Genomic DNA, 27,263 nt, shown 5'->3' with positions numbered 1-27,263 from the left:
CTACTAAGCACTCAAGTTTTGGCCTCTTAATATTTTCATTTTTAATCTTTAGTAGTATTCTCATCTGGCCCTATTCTGGTTTCTCTTCCTCATTTTCCAGACTGTTATTTGTGGCATCCATCCGACCCCCAAAATGCTTTTAGAAGCATCAATGACTTGCTTTTATTCCAAATTAAAACTTCCTTATGTCCCTTATCTATAATCCTGAAGAGTCAGTTAATAAAAGCAAAAGGGATTCCCTTGATTGTTATGTTATACTTTAGAATAGTTCACACAACAGGTTGAGAGGGAAATTCTGGATTAGGTGCTTGACACAGTTATTCCTAGAAAACATGCCTGAAGTTCAAGTTGAAAGACAAAGAGAGCTTTTTTAAGTCATGTCATTTTCAAGACAATTTTTTCTAAACATTGAATTCCAGATAAGGGGATTGGAGGCATTGATAAGCAATAGTGATATTCATTCACTTACTCAAAGAATATTTTGAGCATCTAGCAGGTACAGTTCTAGGTGAAGGGGTCACAATAGCAAACAAAGCAAAATGAACAAACAAAAAAATCCCCCCCCCCCATGAAAGCACATGGAGCTAATATTCCGGCAGTGAGAGAAGAGTCCACACAAATAAATATATAATCTGGTGGATTAAAGGGTCAGAGGAAGAAGTTATTTCTTCTGACATACTTAGTCCATGTCCCATAATAATCTTCATTCTTCTTCATAAGAGTTTTCATGGGACTGGGTAATGATGTGGTCTGGGTTTTGCCTTTAGAAAAAGAAAGGGAAATTTGCTTTCTGCTTCCAAACATCTGGGCTGAGCCTTATTCTATTTCTCCTTTGGTGAGATGCCAACAGCCTACTTCATCCACTCCCTTGTTGAAGAGAGACAAAGTGTGTGGGAAGGACCGGCATCCAGGTCGTGTAAGAAAAGGACAACAATAATTGGGACGGTTTGGACTGGACAGGTGAGGGCCACGTGGCCTTTATGAGGACGTCCTGTGTGGACTAATTCTCTCCACTTAGAGCCCAAGAGTCAATGAGGGCTGGTGTCAAAACACGAGGATTTCAATAGGCAACAAACATACTGGCAGGGAGGTTCTCAGACACTGTACAAAACTGTTGTCAACAGAGAAGCTGTGGACCCTCCTCCTTTGTCAATCTGTGAGAACAAAGCAGACGCCAATCTGTCTGGTACGGCTGCGAACTCTTTCCTGGGGACAGATGGTCTGGGATTTCATTCTGGGATCATGTGACTATCCCCGTCTACGCTCTTAGATCTGTGATCCTATTAAAATTTCTTTTCACTGTTTACATTTCCTGCTTCACTTATTCCTTCCACGATATTGATCCTTCCATTTGGACTCTACATCTATACTCTTAATTGCATTATCACATAGCCACTCGGAGAGAGGACTGGGGCCAGGTCTCCTGCCTCCTGCTTGAGCCTGTGCTTCTCAGACCACTGGCCAAGGGGCCTTGGCCTCAGGGTGAAAAGCCCACGCAAATCCATCTCGTGCCAAACTCCTTTCTTCAGAAAATGACTTAAGTGCCGCTCAAGCGTGGTTAATAAAATTGCAGCTGAGATGAGACTGAGTCATCTGTCATCCCCTGGTCTCTCTTCTACTAATCAGTTGTAAGAAACATTTCAAAATCAGAGAGCAGCAGCAGAGGAATATGAGACACTCAGACTTCTTGAGGCAATTAGAGACTAAAGAGCAGAAGGCAAATCAGTCTTCCTGCCTTGGCAGTCTTAAAATACACGCTGAAAGTAGACTCTGGAGCTGCACTCTTTGTGACAGATTTTGACCATCACACATTTTCTAAGAGGAAATAAAAAAATTACTCACTTCGGGACACGCGTTCCACCCTCGCATCAGCAGAGAAGATATGGGCTGGGGAATGGAATAGCCGATGGGAGGTCTGATGTGGTGGTAAGCCATGTCTGCTGCGGCAGCCGCTGCAAACCAAATGGTCAATGTCAGTTTTGAAACTCACATGTTTATTTCAAGATGCGTGTGAACAGACAACCAAAAATCATTAAAAATCAATCTGTGCAACAGCAGCAGAGATTCAAAGAGGCAGTTTTATGCTGTTTTTGTTTTTTTTTTAATGCATAAGCAAAATGGTGGATAACTTGATACTATAAGTTTATCTTTACAGTGGTTCATTCATTCAGTAGTTCATTCAACAAATACTGAGCAGGGGGATTTACACAAAAAGCAAAGAAACAGACAAAGGAGCACATGAATCACAAGCAGTATAGAGTATATATGTGGTATTTTAGGAAGTAAAGACTGACAGGCATATTGGACCAACCTATACGATGCCATGTACATCCCAGGCTAATGAGCTTATAGCACACAAAGCCAGGTAGGGTACCACTGAACTTTGCACCCCTGAGAGCATTTGTATCACTTGGGCAAAACAGATCATTTTTTAAGGTTAAATCTGGTCACAAGAGTGTAGGAATTTTAATTTTTAGTATTTATAAAATGGTTATTATTTGCACAACTCTGCTGGATACTTCAAATCCATCATTTTAGCTACTATTACTCATGGAATGAATGCCCTAGTATTGTCTGCCTGCATGGATGTCTGGACATCGCTCATCTCAAACTCCTCATCGCCGTGTTGTGATCCTTGGGACTTCCTTGTAGATTCCTGATTGCTCATTATTTTTCTGTTCAGTAACCAGTAATTCCTATATTCCCTTAGAAACCAAGCTGATAGCTACTTTCACTGAGCATGTTTTGTATCAGGTTATCACGCTAAATACATACACAAGCTCTTTCAATCCTCCCAAACCACGCAAGGTAGGTGTTTATTGTTACCTGTGTTTGTGTGTGTTGCATGTAACTAGTTTTTAATTTATAAAAAAATATCATAGAACCAGTAGTTGGTGCAGCCTCTTTTTTCAGATGTCATGCTCTCTTCAGCCCCTTCACATTGAAAATACTTTGTAAGCAACACATGAACCTCTTCTGTTCCTCTTAAAAATTGCTCTGCACCCATGGGAGGCTCACGTTCCAGGAGGCTGCTTCCTGTCTTCTAGGTTGTGATGTCACAAGCATCTGTCTGTATCTTAATGACTTTCGACATATGACCCACGACCACTCCCTCTCTTCCACCAAAGTTCCCCCAACTACACTCTGTCTATAGATCTACATCCAGCAGATGTAGTGAAATTATATGCAGTGCAACTTAACATTTTGCTTTATGGATTCAGAATTACTAGAAAATTTTGCCAGATGTAAAATTAATACTCATTTTTCATAGAAGTTTAGAAAATGAGGACAATTAGAAAAAAAATAAAATCTTATTATTCAGAGCAAACAATTGTTAAAATATTTTGAACATTTCTTATATATTCTTCATGTTATTGAGCTCATGTCCAATATAAATTATGTAACACTTCTTCCCTTAAAAAGCATTTTCCCACATTATTGAAATTCTTGTTAACATATTTTTAATGACTCTGCGTCTAGTGTGATTTACTTAATTATTTCTCAGTTTTAGGCTGTTCAAACTTGGGTGTAAACTCTTCAAAGAATATGTTTCCCAATACAGCTTCCCCAATTTCACAGGTCATTTATGGTATTTTGAGGAGTAAAATTAATATGTCAGAGGGCATAACTACTCTAAAGACTTTTGATACATACTGATGAGCTCTCTTCTTAAACAGTTATAATAACTTATACTGTCAACAGAAAGGGTTGTTATTTTACCTGCATCAGAATTAGGTTTTCTCATTATTTAAAAGATTTTGCTAATATGAAAGGTAAATATATTAGCTCATTTGTTGTTGTTTAAATTTTGTTCTTTGATAAGTAGTGAGGCTTAATATTTTCCCAGATACTTATGGAATTTATTTGTATTTAAAATCTTAAGTTCATGCCCTATGCCCACCTGGAATTTCAATATTTCCTTGCAACAGCCATCTAATTGTACAAAGGTTCAGGCTGAGGGCAGAGTCAGGAATTTCATTCCTGCTTTTGTCTTCAATGCCCTCTGTCATATATTTGCATTGTCACATTTTCCAACCACTTCTAGTCACTATCAAGTAGAATTACAGTCGCTGACACTAAGAAAACAAAGAAACAAAAGAGTGGTCAAAATACATTTAGCACACTTAACACAACGTATAAAATATGTCTTTTGTGTCACTACACACACAAAATAGGCTTCTCAGGTTCCTTTCAGTGGTTACTCTGGACTATTTTTAATTCTTTTTGGAGTGAAGTAAATAAATAAGCAAACAAATAAACTGATGCTTAATGATCATGGATCTTCTAACTCTGCTTTTTCACCTTATGATCGTTTAGATATTGTTGAGCTGGTGCAGCTACAAGCACATAAACCAGTGTAGTGAACACATTTAAACTAATTATACATATCCTAATGGGCAGGGAGGGACTATTCATAAAGTGAGTTAAACTCAGATGCAGGTGCCAAACGTCTCCTCTGAAACTCTTTCTAGACTCTCATATCAAGTATATAAAGTTACTTGTTTGCTTCCTGGCCCTGTGTTTGAAAAATCAGTTTAAGAAGAACGCTATTTAATTCTGCATTATTCAGAGTCAATTCTGCGAGGCCTTGGCATCGCCTTCTCCCTTTTGCTTTCTGCACTCTTGGCAGTGGTGCCACTCATTAGCGCCTCCGCCAGAAAGTGGGCAGCGCAAGATGAAGGGTCATGGAATTGAAATTTGTCACCTTTGAGATTTTTTTTTTTTTTGGTCAGTCTTGCTTAAGTGGCCATGCTGCACTAACAGCTGGGAAGTTTTCTGATTTTCCAGATTCAGGAAACAGACCGTTAGCCCATTAATCAAATTTTTACCTTGATTGCTACACAAAATATGTGAAATGCTTTATGTAAATGTTGGTTTCTACTTTCACAGCCGAAACTTTGCTATTAAAAGAGAATAGGTCACATTTGAAAATATCAGTAACTGTTTGTTGAGTGCCTATTATTTCTTCAGTGCTACTCTGAGATAATTATCAAGGGTTTAGGAAAGTTTAAGATCTAGATTCTAGAGTAGGACTGTCCAGAACTCTCCGCAATGATAAAAATGTTCTTGCCCTGTTCAGTATGGTAGCATATGGCTATGAAGCACTTAAAATGTGGCAAGTGTGACTGAGAAACTGAATTTTTAATTGTATTTAACTTCAATTAATATACATTTATATTTAAATAGCCATGTGTGTCTAGTGGCTTCCATATTGGACAGCACAATCCTAGGGCACAGCTCCCACTATCCTGAATGAGACAAATTAAACACAATTTTGTGAGTCAGCCTCAAGGGTCTACATAACCATGGTGTTGATTTGTGGATGCAATTTCTTCATTATTAATACTTTGTCAAGAAAAGAAAAGCTATGAACGGAGGTTGTGAGCGTTGTCTCTCAGAAGAGAGAAGCCAAAAAACAATAGAGCAGGCATGCAGTACAACATGCGTTAACCTTCATTCATTTATTCGAAATGTATTGAACATTCTATGTGAGTTATAATGGGCAAGAAAAAAAGAAATGTTATATTTTCCAATAAAATTTGGTAAATGAATGGATAATAATAAATAAATGAATTACTAGATTTTTTCACTGGTTTCATGGTTCAGTCACAAGTTCTGAAATGTGATCCTTTCTGCCTGTGATTCCTTTTTTCCTACCCTTTTTTCCTGCATTACATCTATTATCATTTAGATCTTAGCTAAGATGAACTCTGGGTGCCCTTCTATGGACTCTCATAACTTTCAGTACTACAATAGCATGTATTATACTAAACTTAATTTCCTATTTATTTGTTTGTCTCTGCAAATGGATCACAAGCTCCTTGAAGTCAGGGACTGTGTCTTCTCACCATAGTATCTCCTGTACCTAGCACAATGACTGGCAGTTAGTAGGCATTCAGTAGCTATGCACTGAATGAGTCAACAAATGAGATAGTTCAAAATATGATTTTAATGGAAATAATATAGAACATAGTATAAGGACTCAAATGAATGAAGATGATGGATTAATGCTAATTAGTATGTTGCTCATTGTTAGGTTTTTAGGACACAGCACAATATCTAGCCATTAAGAAACATTGTAGAATGAATACAATATTTAGTTTAATTTTAAATTAAAACATACTTAGATGAATTATTGAGATCTGGTGGCATATTTAGTCCATAATATTATCTTTTGTTCAAAATACTTTTGGAGAGGGTTTCAATAAACTAAAGCAGTATGAATATTAAGAAATGCTGTTAACTAGGATATCTGGAGACCTAATTTACAGTTTGGCTTGGCTTTTAACTCTCTGGGAGATCCTAATTAAGCCAATTTGCCTCCATGAGTATTAATTTCTCTAAATGTAAGATGAAGCAGTGAGGGCACCATGTAATGGTGACAAGCATGGGCTTTGGGGACAGGAAGCCACAAATTTAAGTCTTGACTATACCTCTTACTAGCATACAACATTGAACACAAATTTTTACCCTAATACAACCTAAACCATAGGTTATTGTTAGAATTAGAGTCTACAGAGAGCATCCATCGCATTGTTGGTTCTCAATGAGTGGTAGTTCATTGTTACTATAACTCTGATCTACAGACCTAAGGCTCTTACTGATTCCTTTTAGTGTGAACCTAGAGAACCAGATATCTATAATATTGTATATTTTCTGTTGTGTTTAGACCAGAAACCTTAGTTCCTTTTGAGGTTTTCTTTGAGTATGGTCACCACGTGAAATATTGCATTGAGTTTCTTCAGATCACAAGACTGAAAGCCATCCCATCTGTCATCAGCCCCAGCTCATAATGCAATCCAGCCGTTGGAGAGGATGACCATGCAGCTCTCCATGATGAATTTAATTAGCTTCACATTGCTTACGAGTAAATTGGTACTAGATTCTGAATTCCTAAAGTAACCTGTCACTTCCTCTCTTATTTTTTATAAAAGTAAATCTAGGCATTTGTATAAAAAAATGAGCAATAAAGTATATTTTGTTTGTAAGTTTTGACTAAGATGAAATTGCCAGAATTTTTTTTCCTGGATTGTGTCTATGTGTGTTTTAAAAAACACAATTGATTCTTCTGCGTTGTTTTTTAATGGGCAGGGCTGTGATGAGACAAAGCAAATGTGTTGTACCATCCCAGCAAGAGCTAAGACACGTTCTGTTAAACTGACACTTCTCAATGATTTATCACCCGAGCTTACAGCATCTGAGGGAGACCATGAGATTGCAATCTTGAGATTGTACTAAGAATGGCTTAATTTTTTAAACCACATCCCATTCTCATTACAGACTGTCAGAAGAATAGATTAATTTGCACCATTGTCTGTTCTCATTGCAATCTTTGTCAGTGTAATGAAGTATTGGAATGTTAATATCAGCTATACTCATAGGAATATCACCATCCACTGAACCCATCTGATCTTTTCAGTGATCTGTGTGTGACTGGCTGGCTCTACTCTTCTCAGTGATAAACTGATAAGGATTAGCATAGCCAACATAGGATTTCAGAACTTCAGTTCACTTGTATTTTCCTGTTACTTGTCAAAGTGCAGTCCACATCATCAATGTGCTTATAACCTTTGAGGTTATCATATTTAAGATGCTTTAGGATCCTAATCACATATGAAGCAGAACATAATCATCTACTATTAAGCAGGAGTAGAAAATGCAGATGTCTACAAATATGAGGCCTGTGACATAATTGTATCTCTAAATTACATTAATTCATATTTTTTTAAATCATATGTGACACGCAAAAAGTCTGCAAATCATATTTGGCTCCTGGACTGCATTTTGCAACTCAGGTAAAGCCTCAATGTGAAGTTTCACCAAAACCTGGCTAAAATAAGTTGGCAGATGTTCTTAATTTGCTGTCACATCCCAGACTTAGAGCCTGGCATTAGGAATCCCAGGACACCGAGTTCAGTCTCCCTGTGAACCAGATGGCACCCCCACAAGCAAACCAAAAGGAAGATCAGAGGCTCTCTTCTTTGGCGCCAGACTGTAACCTTAAAGTGATCCACAAAATTTGGTGCCTGGTTGTAAGGGGACGGGATGGGATAAAATACAGATTGATGGATGCATTCATCCCAGGTTTCTTCTTCAGTTTTTCATGATCTATCAGGAGAGATGTCCAGGGGAGAAATAAAATCTGGGAAGCAGGTGTTGATTTCTTTCTTTAAAATGTATCCATGACAGGTCTTATTTACCAGGTCATACCAGCTCCTTTTTCATCTTGCCTGGTTTTTCTCTGCCTGCTTGGCTTCATACCTTGGCTCCTTCTGCTCTTAATCTCATCATTTCTCTCACAAACCTGCTGTCTTCCTATTTCCAACATCCTCCTGCTGGCTAATCCAGAAGCCTGGAAGTCATTCTGGACTTCCCCCTCTCCCATGTGCTCTCACCTCAATCTGTTGGCAAGTCCTATTAAAATCTCTCAAAACCAGCCTTTCCTTTCTCTTTCAAAGCCACTACGTTAGTCAAGATTTTATACATTCTCTTCTAGATTACCTGGTTTCCTTGCCTCTGTTTCAGACTTCTCCAATCCAGCCTTTGCTCTGCAGCCAGAGGAAGCATTCTAACATAACAGAGTTGCACTATTGTCCTGCTTAAAATCCCGCAGTGACTTCCATTGTTGACCCACAAGGCCATGTACACACCATGTAGCTCCAGCTTTACATTTACAGCATGTGTCTTGCTACTGATTCCCTTATATTCTCTGAATCACCCCTACTGAATTGTCTGTGAATCTCTCAGACCTCTGTGCCTTGCCCATGCTGCTTTCTGCCAGGACACCTTCTGCACCTCCCCACAATTTACCTATTAATTAGTACTCACCTTTTTAAGATGCAGCTCAGGTATCATCTGCTCTAAGAACCCTTCCCCGATACCCCTTTCCGCCACCAGTCCGGGCAGAAGCTCCCACCAGGGGGCATTCTTCGCACTCTGTGCTTCTCTCTAGTTGGGATTTCCTCTGCTGAGTATACTTTTCTCACGCCCCCTCTGCACTAAGGGTCTGGGCAATGCCCTATTCTTCTTTGTTTTCCTCTTACTCTAGCACAGTTGCTGGCCAGAGGAACACTCAAAGATGGTTTCAGATAACATAATAGCTAATATTTGCTGAGTTCTTACTATTTCCAGCCATCATTCCAACCCTTTGAGGCAGGTCCTACTATTTCGCCCATTTAAAAAATAGAGACCCTGAAGTACGAAAGTGTCGCTTGGTTAAGTAGCTTGCATAAGGTTGCAAGACTCCTGCTCTTACACTTATGCCAAGTCTCTTTAGCCTGAAAAAAATGTTTTCTTAAAAATTAAGTTAATTGCCAATATTTAAAAACCTTCAGATTTCTAAACAATCCCACCAAAATTAGTTGACACAGCAACAGTGAGCAGGCATCCCTCTGTTCCCTGCATGGCACTGTTCGGCTAAAGCTGGGTAACAGCCATCCCCTTGAGTCAGAGCGTGGAGTTCCTGTTCATCACGCTGTCCTGCATCAAGCATTTTCCTGCTTCCCCTGACCCCTTTGCGCGCTTGATCATGTGACCATTGGGATGCTGGGTGGGATAGCTTCTTCAGTTCTTTCTAAACTGGAGATTACAAGGTTAATTTGAACATATACTATGTAAAAGAGACCCCAACCTCAAGTTCTTCTGAGTGCACTTGCATAGGAGTCAACACTAGTATCTGCATTCTATTTCTATATTTCTCCCAGGAAATAGGAATCTGCTAAATCCAGGAGGATGAGCCATGTGTAATGTTGCTACTCTGATAATTGATAACGTTGTCCCACATTGTAGTCATGGATTTGTTCCTCATTGTAAATGGCTAATATGTAGCTTATATTGAATCCGATCCTTCACATAATTTATTGCTGAACATTTGCTAGATTGCCTAACCACTGCTATGATATTAACAATCTCATTTCTTGATGCATGGTCACTGTCCAACTTAAAAATATTCAGCATCCATCATAAACAAACTCTTTCCGTAACATAAATTCTAATACCTGGGATATTGAAATCAACTTATTCTTAGGTAAGACTTTTAACTGTTTTATTATATTATATTCTCCCTTGAAAAGAGCAAATATTTCTGGGGAGCCCATGAGAGAGGGAATCTTTATCTTTTTAAAATACTGAGTTTATAATTAGCAAAGGATAACAGAGTAGAGAAAATTGTAAAAATGTATGAGGAAAATGTGATAAATACTATGATAAAACTGTGTGAGAAAAAATGATAACTTAGAGCATGGAGGAGATGGCACTTCACTCAATATTGAGGAATTAAGGAAGACGTTTTTGGAAGAAGTGATATTTAAGCTCAGACCTAAAAGTAAATTGGAGTTAGTATGATGAAAAGTGGGGAGGAGTGTCTCTGACAAATGACTAATGTGTGCAAAGACATGGAAGAGAGAGGAAAAACGTCACACTGAGGGAGTGAAATCATTCCCTGTGGCTGCAACGTAGATGAGGGTCTGCAAGTGGCAAACGGTAGACCTGGGAGGAAAGAAGAAACATAATTAAGGGGCCTTTGTGCCTTATTTTAAGAATTTTTTTTTTAATCTTAAGAACAAAAGAAACACATTGAAGACTTAAAGTGAAGGAAGCCAGATGATCAAACTGAAGTGTTTAGAAGCTAAATCTAGCTCTAGTATGGCAAATGGTGAAAAAAAGATGGTGAGCAAAACCAGAGACAAGGGTACCATGTAAGATACTGTGCCATATTCCACTTGTGAAGTAAACAGGGAGCAGTGGAGAGGGAGGTAAGATTTGAGAGAGATTTAGAAAGTGGGATTGAAAATAATAAGTGAAAAAAGAAAAGAAGGAAGGACGAAAGAGAAGATTCAAGGGGGACTTTGAAGCTTTTATATGGGCTTCCTGGAGAATGAGAGTCCCACTCAAGCACAGAATCACAGGAAGCCTTGACCTTGTATTACACTTGGCCCTGCTTTCATCTTCCAGTTGCAGGGAGTTTTCAATTACAGAGTTCACTCACAAAATCATCTCATTTGATCCTCACAGTAATCTCTGTGGAATCGTCATTAACTGCCTTTACTGAGGAAACTGAGCTTGTGAAAGGCCTAGAGGCCAGAGGAAATGCAACAAAGTCAAGGAAGCAAAAGAAGGTTTGAGTGGCTGGAGCAGAGAAAGTGAAATGATAGGAGCCGGGTCAGAGATACTGAATCGTGTAGCATCTTGCAGGACATATTAAGAATTTTGAGAGTTCATTCCAAGAACACAGGAAGCCATAGGATGATTTTAAGCAATGGTGACATAATGAGGTTTGCATTTCTAAAATATCATCTTAGTAGATGTGTAGGGATTGGAGAGGAAGGTGGGGACAAGAATAAAGGGAGAATGGTCAAAGAGCCATTGCAGTAGTTAAACAGATAAAGATGGCAGTTTGAACTACTGGGGTGGGTAAAACTTTAGACACAGACAGAGGTATATATCTCACCACTTCTATAGAGCTTTGTACTAGAGGTCCTTGCCTGTGTGAGAAGGCAAGAAAAAAATATAAAAGACATACATATTTGAAAGAAAGAAACAAAAATTTCTTTATTCACAGATGACATAATCATCTACATGAAAAATCCCAAAGAATGAAGCTACTTGAACCAGTAAGTTAATTTAGCAAATCTGTAGGGTACTAGGTTGTTATTTAAAAGTAAATTATATCTCTATTCTAGCAAGGAACCATTGGACACTGAAATTAAAAAAAAATTATAATAGTATCAAGAAACACAAAATACATAGGAATGATTCTAAAAAATAAGTGCAGGGTTTCTTTGATGAAAACTACAAGCACACTGATGACAGAAATCAAAGACCTAAAGCAAGGGAGAGAGCTACTGTGTTTATCAATTGAAAGAGTCAATATGCACAACTTGTCAATTCTTCCCAAATTGCTCAACAGATCCAGTGTGATTCAATCAAAATTCCAGCAGGCTTTTTTTTTTTTTTTGAAAAATAGAAATAGACAAGCTGATTTTAAAATTTATATGGAAAAGCAAAAACCCTAGAATAGCCAAAGTAATTTTAACAAGAAAGAGCTAAGTTGGAGGATTCATATCACCTGATTTCAAGACTAACTATAACTTATCAATACAGTGTGGTATTGGTATAAGGGTAGACTTATATCAGTGGAACAGAGTCCATAAATAGATACACACTTACATGGTCATTTAATTTTTGACAACATTACCAAAATAATGGAAAAAGTAAAGGTATTTTTTTCCAACACGTCAGGCTGAAAAATTTTGTTAAAAAGTAAATAAATATATTAATAAAAGAATAACAAATTCAACCCTTACTTTGTACCATTAGAAAAAATAACTCAAATAGGTCTTATAAATATAAAACTGAAACCTATAAGATTTCTATAAGAAAAAACAGGAGAAAATCTTTCTGGCCTTGAGGGAGTCAAGAATATTTTAGATAGGATACATAACATATTTGATTTAAAATTTGATAAGGTAAACTTCATTGAAATGAAAAACTTCTGCTCTTTGAAAGACATTGATAAAAATATGAAAAGGCAAGCTACAGACTAGAGAAAAACAGTTGTAAAACATAAAGCAGATGAAAGATTTTACCTAAAATCTAAAGACTCTTCTAAGTAAATAAGATAATTTGAATTAATACTTCACCAAAGAAAGAGATATGAACAGCGAATAAATACATGAAAAGATTATCAACATCATTAGTTATGAGAGAAATATAAAAAATACCACATTTATTATATATCCACATATGCCATTATATACTTGAATGGCTAACATTTCATTTTAAATAGACAATAAAAAGTCCTAGCAAGGATATGAAACAACCGAAATTCTCATATATTGCTGGTGGGAATTCATAATGGTACAAACACCTTGGAAAAACTCTTACTATAAGATCTAGTAATTACCTCTTATGTATTTATCCTAGAGTAATAAAAACATCCACATAAAGACCTAAGTGGTTTTGGCAATTTTATTCATAATTATCCCAAAGTGAGAATAACTCAAAGAATCATCAACTTGTGAATGAATAAATAAACAGAGGTACATCAACACAATGGAGTATTACACAGGAATGAAAAAGAATAAATTACTGATAAACACAGTAACACAACTCCATTTATATGTCATTCTGGAAAAGGCAAACAAACTTACAGGGAGATAAATCAGATCAGTGGTTAAAAGGGGCTGGAAGTGGGAAAAGTGAATTGACTTCAAAGAAGCACCAGGGAACTTTTTAGAGTGATGGAAGTGCTCTGTATCATGATTGCAGCTGTGATTATAGAACTGAATATATTTGTTAAAACTCATCAGACTGTTAGCCTAAAATGGTAAATTGTACTATATAATTTATACCTCAATAAACCTGATTAAAAAAATATAATTGCAATAGTTTAAATGAGAAATTGCAATAGTTTAAATGAGTTTAAATGAGAAAGCTTGAGCTCAGATGATTGTGGATGATGGTACGTAGTGAAAAAGTCCAAGATGTACTTAGGATATAAAATCCACAGAAAAAGTTGAATGGATTGACACAGGAGATGAGAGGAAGGGAGATATATCTTTCTCTTATGAAAATGCTATAATAAGTCTAGAATTATTGTGGATTTTTAAAAATATACTTATCAGTCTTACCAGAAAGCAAATTCTAAGAGGTAGAGAGATAGCAGAACACCAAAGCAAGATATCAGAAAGAGCAGTGTTGGTTCAGTTCAGAACGGAGTCCTTGCAGCCACACTATAATGAGGGCCAAATCCCATCACTTAAAACTATGAAAGCATATAGAGAAAGATTAGGGTGATTAAATAATCATTGTGCTCAATAACTATGTACAGTACATATAATTTACAAAAAGCACTCTGTTACACATTATGCAGAGCGTAATTAAAGACCATATGGTTATTAGGGGGAAAAATACTTTGAAAAGTATGAGATACGGCTTTCACTCTGGACATGAGTACTAAAAAAATATCGTGATTTTAGTTAAGACTTTTAATTTGTGAGTATCTGCACTTGTAAGATTTATCTTTCCCTAACTTCCCTTTTGACTTGATCCTTCTGATATATTGTAATAAGGTGGCCACCTAAGGAGCTCACCATATAATTCATTTAAAATTTATTTATGACTTAATTTGACAACTACTTTTCAAGAACATATGCTAGGTTCTGGGGATGCGAAGTCCTTAAGGAGTTTCCGGTCTCACAGTGGATACAAGTAGGTAGCAGTGTGACAAGACAGGAGAGAAACCCAAATAAAGTGGAGAGATGCAAATAAAACTTACCTTAAACCTCAAATATTTGTACATTTTCCCTGTGATTAGATTCCCCATTGCCACTTTCTACATATACGCAGAGTATATCATATATTATCAACAAAATATCAACAGCAACATTATAGGCTCACAAAGCACCGTGTTTGGAATGTATCAATATTTGTAATATATATTACAAATACATATATATATATATATATTACAAAGTGATTTTCTTTTGCATAATATGAGACAAGCAGAAAGTCATCCTGATAGGTTATTTTTATATGCTGCTATGTTCAGTTCACCCCGATATACACACTATATACACACTAAAAAAGGCACTTCTAACATCTAATCTCAAAAAATAAACATTGCATTGTCCACATTATTTGCACCACATGGCCACAGTCATTTGCTTGTTTTACTAACAACAGATAAATCAAAGCCCTCAACTTGAATAATAAAATCTACTGCCTACACTTCCGTATGCCTGTATCTAAAATCACATAGGTCATTAAATTCGGATTGGGCACACACCTTAAAACAATTTGAGACTTCTTCCTTACCTCTTACCTTATCAACCCACCAAGAATAGGCATTTTTGGGGAAAAAAAATGTTTCTCGCGTCTGTGAAAATGCACGGAACTCTGGAAAACAGAGCAACTTTAATGGCTTACCTGGCTTGAGATGAGCGAATGGAATTTCGCCGGTAAGAAGTTCCCACAGACACAGAGCGTAGCTGAAGACGTCAGCTTTGATGGTGTAGCGTGTGCACTGTGTGAACACCTCAGGAGCCATCCAGCGGAGGTTCTGCAGGGCAAAAAACATCCACAAGTCATTCAGCACGCATTTAGTTCTGCTACTGTGGGATCGTGTTCTTCTTAGTGAGGATTTGTTAAGTGTTCTATGTTCTCAAAAATGTAAACGTAAAGTGACGTTGATAGTGCCCTCAGTGCGTGCAGTAAATGGGCGTGTTTATGCATAAACAGCGTGTTTACTGCTGCTGTTTAGTATTCCTAAGGGCTTTTTTTTTTTAATCATTGGAAAATCATGAAATCCGTAATTCTTCCAAAAACATTGCAACAATATTAATCATCAAATAACCCTGCCTCTTATAAAATGGTGGTCACAGCAGCAGCATTAAAAAAAATTTATTTATCTCTGAGCATCTTTCCCTGGGAAGCCTTAAAGGCTTCTGAGTAGCCATCCGTGGATTCATCCAGGAACTCTATGCCTCCCTGGGGGCGAATCACACATTGTGGGAGGAGGCTTCCTTCCTTTAGACTTCCAGGTTGTGATTTAGGAAGTCACTGAATTAGACCTGTAAATAGTGCCCACATGACTGAGGAGAGAAAGGGCCACGGGGAGTGCCCAAATATTTCTACAGAGCAGATTCCTCACTGGCAGGATCAGGCTTGTCATATTTCCTTTGTCCACCCAGTTGTGTTATTTCTGAATGCTGTTTGTACAATATTCCAGAAAGCAAGGCCATAAAACTTCACAAAGTTCTCTGTACAAAGTTCTATCCTCATGTCTTAATGGCATTACTTACATTCTTTTCACTTGCAGTTATATATTTTTCATTTTTAAATGTAAGTTTCCATTCTGGGATGCAAATGCATAAATTTATTTGTGGTTTGGGGGGGAAAAAAAGCACCAGATTTTGAGTTAGGAGATGAGAATCCTAGTTCTGGACCTACCACTGACTATTTGAGCAGCTCTGGGCAAGTCTCTTACACATCCTGGACCTCAGATTCCTCAAGGGCAAAACGGAGGAGGCAGGCCCTTCCAGCCTCTCCAACCTCATGGCTTCATAATCATATCAATAAACTTTGCCAAATATCTTCTTTCTTTGTATCTCTACGGAAGGAAACTGGTATTCTTTTATTACTCTTACTGAAATTCTGTGCATAGTGCTGCCTGCTGATAATTCTTCTGAAGTGTCTACATCAGTTTGAAATCATGTATAATTACAGCTTTCCAAGAATATCTTTATTCCGATTATGGTGCTTGTATGCAATTCTCCCACATGAGCTTTCACGTTCCAAATAGCCTCCGTTTACACAGCTGATTCTGTGTTGTGTCACAGCACTGCGTAAGTGGGAGCAGGCATACAGGATGCCCGTTTTTTCACAGGGAGGTAAGAGAGTAATTAGCAAACTTCCATAAGGCCACAGAACTAGTAAGAAGCTAAATAGCCTTCAACATAAACCTCGAATGGTGCTGAAAGACTCCACAGCCAGGATAAGAGAACATTGCTGGTGACACTAGTGAAAATCAACCCAATTTCATTCAGCAAAAGTTTACTTAGTCAGAGAATCTCAACTGGCTGCATTTTAGAATCATCTGGGGGAACTTTTAAAAGACACACGGACCCAAGGTCAAACCCAGGCTACTGAGATCAGAAATTCTGGGGGCTGGATTCAGGATGGATGCTTTTACAAAGTTTCCAAAGTGACTTCAATGTGTGGCTGTGCTTGAGAACCACTGAGTTAGCTATCTGCATGTCCCGTGTACTAGATAAGGTCTGTGTGTCCTGTCAAAAAAAAAAAAAAAAAAAAAAAAAAGACTCACTCTTCCCACCTCCCTCACATCCTACCATTCTCCTCTTTGCTTATTCTACTCCAGTCACTCTGGCTTTGAACACACAAAGGACTCTCCTGCCTCGGGGCCTTTGCACTTACTGTTAACCCTTCTACACTGCTCTTCTCTTTCATGGATAACTCTGGCATAGGCCTCTTACCAAATGTGTCTTTCATTTCACTCATCTGAATGGCATGCCCATCACCCTCTATTTATATACTCTGCTTTGCTTTTTCTTCACAACACTTATCACCACTTGATACATATTTTGTTATTTTGTTCAATGTTTACCTTCTTCTATTGGAATTTTTAGCTCCATAAACACAAGAACCTTATTTTATTCACTACAGTATCCCCAGTTCCTCGAAGAATGTCTGGCATCTGGGAGGTGTTCCATAAGCAATTGTTGAAAGAAAGAGTGAAATCTAATTGGGGAAGCAGCATGCTCAATCCTACTTACAATGCAACGTGGTCCATGGTGTGGTTTCTGCCTTCCTCTCTAACTCATCTCTCACATTCTCTTCCTCACACAGTGTACCAACAATGTTGAGCTGTTTGAAGTCCCCCGGGAAGTCTTGGTGTTTCTCATCCTCCCCTGTGGCTTTGCTCACGCTGTTCTCTGCCTGACAGCCCCCTTCCATTCTCCCCGATTTTGACTTATTCCTGTTCATTCCACCAGAACTCCCAGTATGCTTCGTCACTTCCCTATCACTGAATGTCCACATGGCTTTAAATCTTACCTGCTTATTACATGTTTTCCCCAGTACAAAATGAGTTACTTGAGATCAAGGACTAAGTTTTTATTTGCATTTTGATTTCCTGGCCCTTTGTACAATGACTGATACCCTCGATATGTGTTTGCTGAAAGATTAAGAGTACCATCTAGCAGTGCAAAGTGCTACAAAAGCACAGAGAGAAAAAGTGTATGGGGAGGAGGCAGGAGAGGGGTTAGTTTGCAGGAGGGAAGGTACTTAAAATGGATAAAATTTCCTGGGCCATGCAAGGTGAGTAGACTTCCTCCAGTTGGGGTGCAGTGAAGGGCTCTGCAGGCAGAGAATATGACACCAGCAAAGTCACGGGGCTGTGACAGTGATGGCATGCTTGGGGAATAGCCAGACGGCCTGTGTGCTGGGACACAGGGGACTTGAGAGAATGGGCAGTGGGAGAGGAGGTCCCAGAGGAGCCTTGGGGCTGGATTCGTGGGTGGGGACTTGGGGGGGAGGCATAACACTTCAAGCATCATTGGTAATTTACAGGAAGAGGTGAGTTGTTAGAATACAGCACTTGGCTGATGTTGCAAAGAATGAACTGGAAGAGAGGACTGGAGTTAGAAGCCTAGAACAATGGTCCAGACGAGATAAAGAGGACGGACCCGGAATGAAGTAGTGGTAAATGAGAGTTTGAGATGGGCTTTAAAAAAGAAGAGAAACAGAAATGGAGAAAGTGAGTAAGTGCGGTGTGAGCAGAAGCAGGAAAAGTAAGCTTGGGTGAGTGAGTGACACAGCTGGTTTGGAAAGAAAAGTGCACTTTTTTGTAGGGAGGGGACAGGAGAAGGCAGATGGCCAATCTGAAGGCAGACACTTCTTGCACAATTAGGCTTGCTCCAGATGTTGTGATTTGTATTTTCCTTAAATATTAATATTTGACTATACCGCCTATTGCCTTATGATGTTAAAGTGGAAAACTATGAATCATTAATGGGTGCAGATGCACTGTGAATTTGATGGTTACCTATTAAATGCTAACTCTGCCACTTAATAAGGAGATCTAAACATGAAAGCCAATTATCCATGCCCACTATGTACTTTTCAATTATTTTTGAAACGAATTACGTTATTTTTTTCTGTACCGTTTTCCAAATACATATCTACTCTATTTCTCTAACAGAGCCTTGAAATTATTCTTTTGGGGGCTTACTAAAAATAAAAACATAAAACATTATCTCGGGACAAGGACGTTTCTTCGTTAAAGCTGCTCTCATGGCCCTGCCTCTCCTGCTGACTTTACACATTTTAATTGTTTCGTAATTATTGGGAACATGAGCAGTGGCAAACCCCGGGTTGTTTTGTCATGTTGTCTTCATCCACAGACTGTAGAAATCTTGATTCTGAGGGAAGCAGAAAACAAACTCATGTCAAAGGAAGTATTTTAAAACCAAGGTTGAAGATTACAGCTAAAATTTTGAAACCCCAAGAAACCTGTATCATACTTAAATTCTCACTTCCTTTCTTTTAGCTGAAGATATATATGAAAGAGGAAAAACTCAAAATAAATGATAGCCTTTTAAAATTCAGGGTCACTGAAATTTGGATGATTTGGAGAAGTATAGCCCTCGGTGTGAAATCTGCTTTCAGATTCCTCATCTAGTATCGGCCAACGAGGGGTGAAGAAAGAAGCATGTCATTTGGAGGTATTATTCATGGAATCTCACCTCCAAAATCTGCCACCACAGCATGCCCATCTTCATAGAGGAGAATATTGTGACTGTAAAAAAAAAAAAAAAAAAGTAGATTTTGAGTCAACTTTACTATTTCCTAATCTGAATGGCCTCTCAAGGAAGAGGACAATAATCATCATTTGTTCACCCTGGAGGCTAAACAAGTCCCAAAAGGCTAACAGGCACTTCAGATTAGTGAGTCTGATTTTCTTAGTTTTGCTAATTCAAAAGGAATATTTATAAAATGTGATCATCTCATACCTGACTTTGAAAGTATATAGAGTATTCTACTTTAGATAAAGCTTTAAACTTGTCATAAGACTCATTAGCTGAAGATAAGTTTTTCAGCTCCTTGAAGTTGATTTGCTAACAAACTTTGGTTACAGGCAAAGGTAAAAGATATCTGAGAGTGTCTTAGATCAGAGCAAGGGAACAGCTTGCTGGAACCCTAGGCACAAGGACAGCCCAAGGCAGGGTCTGACAGGAACTTAGTAAAAGGACTCTTGATGGACAGCGTCTTAGTCAGTATGTCCTGGCTATAATCCCAGGACAAAGGAATGTTTTAAGGCCTGTGAAATGAGTCCAGCTAAACTGCTTTTTCAAGTCTTGAGGAGGAAGACATATAAAGGTCATCAAAGCCTCCTTTCTAAACCAGAACTCAAGTTAGATTAAGACCGTCCTCTTCAAGAAGTAAATCAAGGCCGGGGCAGTCCAAAGAGGGGTCATTTCTCCCACATAGCGGTGAACTGAGTCCTGAGATATCTTATGGACAAACATATTGTGACCCAAGAGGGTCTCTGGGCGCTTCTTACTGAATGCCTTGCTTTATGCTCATTTCACATTTGGCTTCTAAACAAGTCACTTCAGCATTAGGAGACCTCCCACTGGATTTGTTTTAGTGCACAAAAGCCACGCTATATTTATTTATCCATTCTATCCTCATTTTTGTTTCGTGATTGAAAAAGGAAATTTTTAAAAGTCATTTTCTAGTCCCGAATAATTCCAGTACGATACTCAATCTTTTATATAAGCACTTTCAGGTGCTGAGTTAAGCATTATAAGAAGATTGCTCTTGAACTTCCCTTATCTCCATCATTACTGAATTTTACTTTTGTGCCATACACCTAATCCTCTTTTCAACTACTGAAACTGTAGAATGTGTTCAAGGTCACTTTGCTTGGAAGAGCCCACTGTAGAAGTAATTGAGGATGTCAAAGGAAAAACCTCCAAGATGTTCTCTTTAACTGTAAGTCACCAATTAATACATGCTATGAGAATGATGCTGTCATGTTAAAGAACTCTGCAGCATCAAGAACTCTCTGGAAGTTCAAATGAAAAATGCTTATACGGACATAATTCAAATTGCCTAAAGCTGGAAACATCTCAAATGTTCTTTAATGGGGAATGGGTAAAAAAAGTACTTCTTCCCTACAATGGAATATTACTTGGCAATAAAAAGGAATGAGCTATTACACATTACAGTACCATGGGTGAAGGGCAAATGCATTCACTAAGTGGAAAAAAAAGCCAAAATCAAAAAAGCTATGAAACAGGTGATTAGATTTACATGATAATTCCAGAAAACGCAAAACTTTAGGGACAGAAAGCCACAAATCGGAGGTGTCCAGGGGATGGGGTTGGGGGAGGGTTGACGACAAAGGGGCACCTGGAAATTTGGGGGGGTGATGAAATGTCCTGTGTCTTAATTATGGTGGTGATTACATGACTTTATACATTTGTCAAAAATCACAGAACTGCACAGCAAAAAGGGTGAATTTTCTTTAAGTAAATTATACCTTATTTAAAATTTGTAAATAAACTAGATAAATAAAAGCAAAAAAAAAAGTCATTGTTGTGTTTGGCAAGATTGGACTCACCAGATAAATAATGATTATTTTCATCAAACTGAAATAACATTCATAGTGAACTCTTGTGTCCTTAACAAACAATAGCAAATTAAACAGAACAAAGATGCAGTGACAACTTAGGAACATAAAGACAATATGAGTTCATAGCAGCAAATGGGTCCAAATGTCAAGAAGGATGCTAAGAAAATGACATAGCAGAGCGAGAGCATTTTGGGAAGTGCTGGAATAAAATGAAATGTTCTTTTCACCCACAGTCTTTTGGGTTTGTCCACTCCTTCTCTAAACACACAGTAACAAAGAAAACAAATTTTTAGAACTACCTCTAAGATTCATCCATTCATCTTTTTGGTTAGTGCTAAGCCATATTTCTTGTCTGGAGTGAAATAAATGGAGGGGGACAGGTAGGGATGACACAGACGAATCTGTGCCAATCAGTGACAGGACCAGTGCCTCCAAGTGGGTGTCTGCCAGGGTCAGAGAGGTCATCTGAAGGGTCATGAGCATCAGAGTCAGTTCTCAGGGAAAGAGATAACCATGGAGTTGAAGCCAGCAAGGATAACATTAGTGATGAGTTTAAGAGTTTATTACTGAGATATATCGAACTGAAAATTTTGAGAAGAGTGAGAATAATGAAAATTGTGGGAGTGGTCTGGCAGTAACAAAAAAGGTGGCAGTAAAGAGAGAAGTGGTGAAATATTGCATGAGAGCCTCCGGTGGGCCGGCACTGGTGCTTTTGAGATTCTCCCATTCCTCATGGAGCCACCATGTGGTTAGTATTGCACGATGGAGAACTGAGGCTCAGAGTGGTTACATAAGGTGGCCAGTATCACAGCTGGTAAGAAGTGAAGCCAGCAGCCAAATTTCAGTCTCCAAAGCCTGACTGTTTAGGAGAAGGTGACCCCTGCATGTTCTAGACAGGCCCTGAGGAGCCAAAACTATTGGACCAAAACCTTAGTCCAACAGATGTCTTGGACAGAAATTCCAGAAATGTTGCTTGGGAAAGAGAAGTCTACCAGCTAGTGCACCACATACCTGCGTTCAGTGCATGACTGTAAGGCAGTGAGACTGAAGTCGACAGTCTGCATGGAAATTGATCTAACCGACCTCTGTTCCACCGAGAGACACCGACACTCTGTTCCAGAGTGTGATGGATGTGTCGTGTGCAGGGAACGAAGCACGCTCACTGTGAACAGGGTACTTGCAGTCTGAGCTAGGAAGGAAGCCAGGCACAGGAAGAGTCTCAGTGCCCGGGAGACTATCATCAAGCTCAGAAGAGAGAAATAAAAGAAAGGTGATGGGAATCCTGAGACTTACGCTCCCCTGGAAGACCACTCTGGAGGCTCATTTTTTATCTCTTTGCTTTTGTGTAAGATTCTGGGGAGAGGCGGTCTGCTGTCACCTACGGTGCTTTACAGAGCAGCTTCATGCACATGATAACACATGGTGGAAGCATGAATTTGACAGGCAAGCAAATCCGTCAGTGATTGTCAAGGCTGCGCCTTAGTCCAAGTCCTATGACCTGGGAGAGGAACCCGGGAGAGGTGAAGGGCTGGAGATGATAGAGGCTGCCCTGAGAGGGAGGAGGAAATGGAGACCAGCTACTGTAATACACCAACACGTACACACAACTGCGTGCACGCCCACATCACACACGCTTGCCTTCCAAACCCTCCAGACACATGGTTCAGGGTGAAGTGCCACTGAGGAGTTTGGTGAAACCATGAACAGACGTTAAAGGTCCTAATGGTCAACAAGTCCTTAATTCTCACAGTAATTTTTGGTATTTCTGGATTTAACATTTTGATTCAATCTGGATGAGTGGGATTCTGAAAGCCTGTGCTATTTGCTAACTTGAAATTTTGCTGTGTCAAATGAGGCGTCAGCTCAGAAGCAAGTTGCTCGGCTGGTGAGTGCGTCGGGTCATCCGGGCGGCACCAGCAGCTCCGAGGGCTTTCCGGCTGCCTTTGGTCGTCCTGCAGGGCCAGGGAAAGGATACGCTGCGATGAGGCCCCTGTGAGGGCTGCTCAGGTTTACTCTTCCAGCTGTGAGGGCCTAGTTTTGTGCTACAAACTGCAGCGCCTGCCTTCAGAGAGAACACAGTCTGACGAGGGGTGGGGATGAAATGCAAACTAAAAGGAAGAGACTTTACCATACATAAGCTAGAATTTAAAGTGGTTTCCATGGTGAGCGACCTAGAGAAGAATACAGTGAACATGAGAATACTGAAAAAGATCATTAATAAAGTAGTACAGGAGGGACAGGAGAGGGTATGCAAGGCAAGGACCGAAAGTCAGAACACCTGGTTTCTACTGGTTCTAGTCCTGTGATTCTGGACAAATTATAATACTTAATATTTTTGAGTCTTCCTTTCTTTAAAAATTGTGAGAGGAATTAAGGAAATTAAAAGACATAACATATGGAATTTTGCGAGCTGTGAACTGCTAACGAGGTGTTGGTTATTATTAATACACATAAGACCTAGCTTACAGAGCACCTGTACAACGTAAATGCAATGTAAATGTAAATCTGAGCTAGACAGCTGTGTACATGTCAGGTATTCAGTGACGAGTCCTGAATCAAGACCCACAATAGAAACGGACTTTTTTATGGAATATTTCAACTCACTCTTGGCCCTAGAGAGTCTCTTCTTCTTCCATTCCCATTGTCTAATGCTACAAAGAGATTGCGGCTTTGATTGAATGACTGCATTTCACCGAAAGGAATCTTGTTCCCCTGGCTGCACTGGTACTGCGGTGTTTGGACTTGGCTCCAGCTTTGTCTTTTATCATGAAGCAAATGATTTGGGCCAATTGTTTATGTAACAGAACTGAATATTTATCTCTCTGAAGTGTCTGTCCCTTACAGATTGCTCCACAATAAAGTTCTTTTAACCTTAACAATGCATGCACTTAGCAGAATACAGAATATAACTGAGGGTAAGATCTACTTCGTCCAAATAAGTGATGCGAATACAACCCATGCTCTGACCTTCAGTTCCGTCTTCCACAGTAGCACAGTCCGCTTTCGGAAAAGAATAAGCTGTTTTCAACGTGGGCTGTGTGTGTATGTGTGTATGTGTTTATATCTTTTAAGTGTTTTCTCACTTAAAAGTTTTTTTTTTGAACAAAAGTGAATGGAATTTAAATTCTGCTGGCTTCTTGCGACAGAAGAAAAAATTTTCCAACCTCAGAACTGAATTAATTTAATGAAGTCATTATGTAAGCATCACAAGCCTTTTCATTTTAATTGCCTGTATTGAAAATTTACCTAAAGTGCTCAGATGAGTCATAATCAGTTGGTCACGCACTATAGTCCAGTACTAATTGTCACTGTTAATCAGACCAGCCTGTATTAGACCATTTTCCAATTCGGACTTTCTTCCAGAGCCAGACTGAAGTTCATGGTGGCTGTAGATGGATCAAGGTGACTTGCTACCTGCACTCCACTACCATTAAGAGTTTTTTTTAAGCCACTTAAAAAAACCCACATAAATATTAATTCTTTTTTTTTTTCTGAATTATAGAACCATGTAATTGCCTGTGTCAGTTGCTACTAACAAACACTACTTTAAGGGCACCATGGCCAACTTCTCAGTGTCCTTATTTGAAGAGATGACAGCCCCAGACTGTAAACCTCGTAACTAAACAGCAATGCTTCCCAGACTTCCTATAAGCCACTGTTTCCCGGTATGTGCCTGAAGGTGATTAACTGACATGATTAAAGACACATGGCTATCGGCATGCCTGGAAGCATTCCAAGGGTTAAATCAGTGGAAGCAATTAGGCTTCATTTTCAATCTCATCACACTGTGAAAGTCATTAGTTTACAAACACATCTGCCTGACAAGCAATCACTCAGACCCAAAGCTGAGGAGTCCTGCCTCTGCCTGCTGCCACGTTCGCCAGTGGGACGGTGATGCTGCCTGACGCTGCAGACGCCTCCCTGGGGAGTATGGCCTGCTCGACCTCCAGCAGAGGCAACTACACTATTCTCTCCTCTCCAGCCATCCTGAGAACCCCTCTGGAAGTCTCACCACTGCCAAATTCAATGCAGCTTCCCTACCTCTGAGCAGGTGATCCCCATACCTTGAACTGCTTCCAATTTGCTTCAAGTGTTATCCAAGGTGCTAACTAGACCCCTGAAATGCAGTGCAACTCACGTCTACTTGCTTTGGAGCTTTGTACCCTTTCCTAAAAAGTACTTCCAAGTCACCCAGATTAGCTACTTCTCTTTTAGACATATTCTCATAGTCTCCCTTTTCTGGTATTTCTGCCTTTGATTTTTTCCCCCATCTCTGCTTCTTACTTCATTAGGTAACGAAAACTAATCAAAACCTCATTATCTTCATGAGGGGTAACTGCTGGAGGTCCTGGGTTTAAGGCCCGAATAATGGAGATAGCACATTTGGGTTCAGATAACTTATTGTTACTTACTGATTTCATATGTAATGTGGTGACTGGACTGTCAGCAACCCCTTGAGGGTCTCTCACAATTTGTGCTGCACATAAAAACCTCGTAACAATTGTGCAGTAACATCAGAAATCACACACTCTGCTTCACAGCCAAATAAAGCCTCTACCTGTATCCTTGATGACTCCTCCTTTCTACCTTGGAGCTCAACATAAACTTCTCCAGGGTGCCTACCACCACCAGGAAGTTTTGTTGTTGTTCTTCTGCAAGAAATGTGAAACCACTGGAACTGAGTTTTGAGTTTTTATTTTATCAGGCCACGCTCTTTGCCAAAGGCCAGAGAAGCGCAAGCCTAGATTTCTCTATTAATCTCTTTGAAGGTAGTTCTTTGCTCAGAATAGGAACTGTAATTTTATTTTTTCATGCTGCCGGAAAGTGACCTTGGTTTGGCTTCATACAGACTGACTTGCATCTACCCTTGGTTCTTTGAAAAGGCCTGCAGGGGAAGCAACCACGTCCACAGAACAGTACATCCGCCTGCCCCAAACTCATTCAGGAATAGCAATATACTGATCTTAGACATAACCCAGGTAAGAGAGAGGAATTTACCAAAGTCCCGTATCGTGAACTTCTAAACACTGGAAGCCTAATTTCAGTGAACGCTTGGAAACCATGGAAACAGAAAACTCCAATAAATGCAAAGGACTGCAGAACCTTGACTTTTCTTAAAACAAACTCCAGTCTGTCAGGAGAAGTATATTTGAAGGCTTACTTCTAAAGCTGCCAGATTTGTCCCATTGCCAGTGGGATTGAAGAGGTGGATTATCAGATTTGTATTGTGGTTAAACCCACTTATTGTGGGTAATGTGGAAAAACACCCTAGTCTTCACTCACTATTTGCTCAGCACCGTGAACTGCGAGGGGAGCAGTGATAATGACTGAATAAATCTAACCACGCACACATGTCGATCGTGAGCCTTCTGCGAGCCAGTGCCCTGGAAGCAACAAGCGAGTATCATTTCCCTTTCTAGGTACGGCCGGAGTTATTGCTTATCCTTCTTAACAGGACATAATCTTATCATGAATCTCAGGTACCCAAACTGCAAAACAGAACCTTTTGGAATGAGAAAGTGACCATCAAGATGACATCACAGACATCAGCAGATATGCATTCATTATATATCATTCATTTTAACTTAAAATGGAAAAAGGGAGAAGGATCCTGGAAAACATCATATTGACTGTATTTCCTTCACGGGGGCTAACATTTTTCTAATGCATTGGGACCATGGATGAGCAGAGGGTTTCGACTTCAGACAGTTGGTTGTGAAACTTTCGGTGAGGGAGGTCACAGGAGGACAGTGGGGAAAAGTTTTTCCCACAAAGCCCATAGTCAAAACTTTAAGGAAGGATGACAATGGCAAAGATATGTGACAACAAAGTGTAGAAAAGTAATAATTAACTAGCTTGATTACCAAAATAAACTCACAAAACCAAAAGCAGCAAAAAAGTTTCCACCTTTTGCTACTTCCACTATCATCTAAATACTACTTCCTGCTTACTTTTCTGAACACTAATTTAAAAAAAATATCCAAACCTGCAAGATTCTTATGTAAACCCTGCTTTGTATGTAAGCCCTGAAATGCACAGGGCATTTACCTGCGAGGAGGGAATGGGAGTCTGCAGAAACAAAACAAAGAAAATAGTATGAAAA

The 27,263-nt window shown here is 39.2% G+C and overlaps 1 protein-coding gene across 1 annotated transcript in view; it reads right to left on the bottom strand.

Annotated features, from left to right (window-relative positions):
• The window catches only part of LOC102519218 (serine/threonine-protein kinase TNNI3K), a 285,392-nt gene that overhangs the window by 77,632 nt on the left and 180,497 nt on the right, over positions 1 to 27,263 (bottom strand). The window contains exons 19-22 of the mRNA XM_032494576.1: positions 19,266 to 19,318; positions 18,889 to 18,941; positions 14,929 to 15,061; positions 1,843 to 1,952 (exon numbers count right to left, since the gene is read on the bottom strand). Of these exons, the coding sequence (XP_032350467.1) occupies positions 1,843 to 1,952; positions 14,929 to 15,061; positions 18,889 to 18,941; positions 19,266 to 19,318 (349 nt within the window). The remainder of the gene's footprint in view (positions 1 to 1,842; positions 1,953 to 14,928; positions 15,062 to 18,888; positions 18,942 to 19,265; positions 19,319 to 27,263) is intronic.

The sequence above is a fragment of the Camelus ferus genome, chromosome 13 (genome assembly GCF_009834535.1).
Source record: "Camelus ferus isolate YT-003-E chromosome 13, BCGSAC_Cfer_1.0, whole genome shotgun sequence".
Lineage (NCBI taxonomy): Eukaryota > Metazoa > Chordata > Mammalia > Artiodactyla > Camelidae > Camelus > Camelus ferus.
Note: the sequence above shows the minus strand (reverse complement) of the source record. Positions and strands in the feature narration are given on the sequence as shown.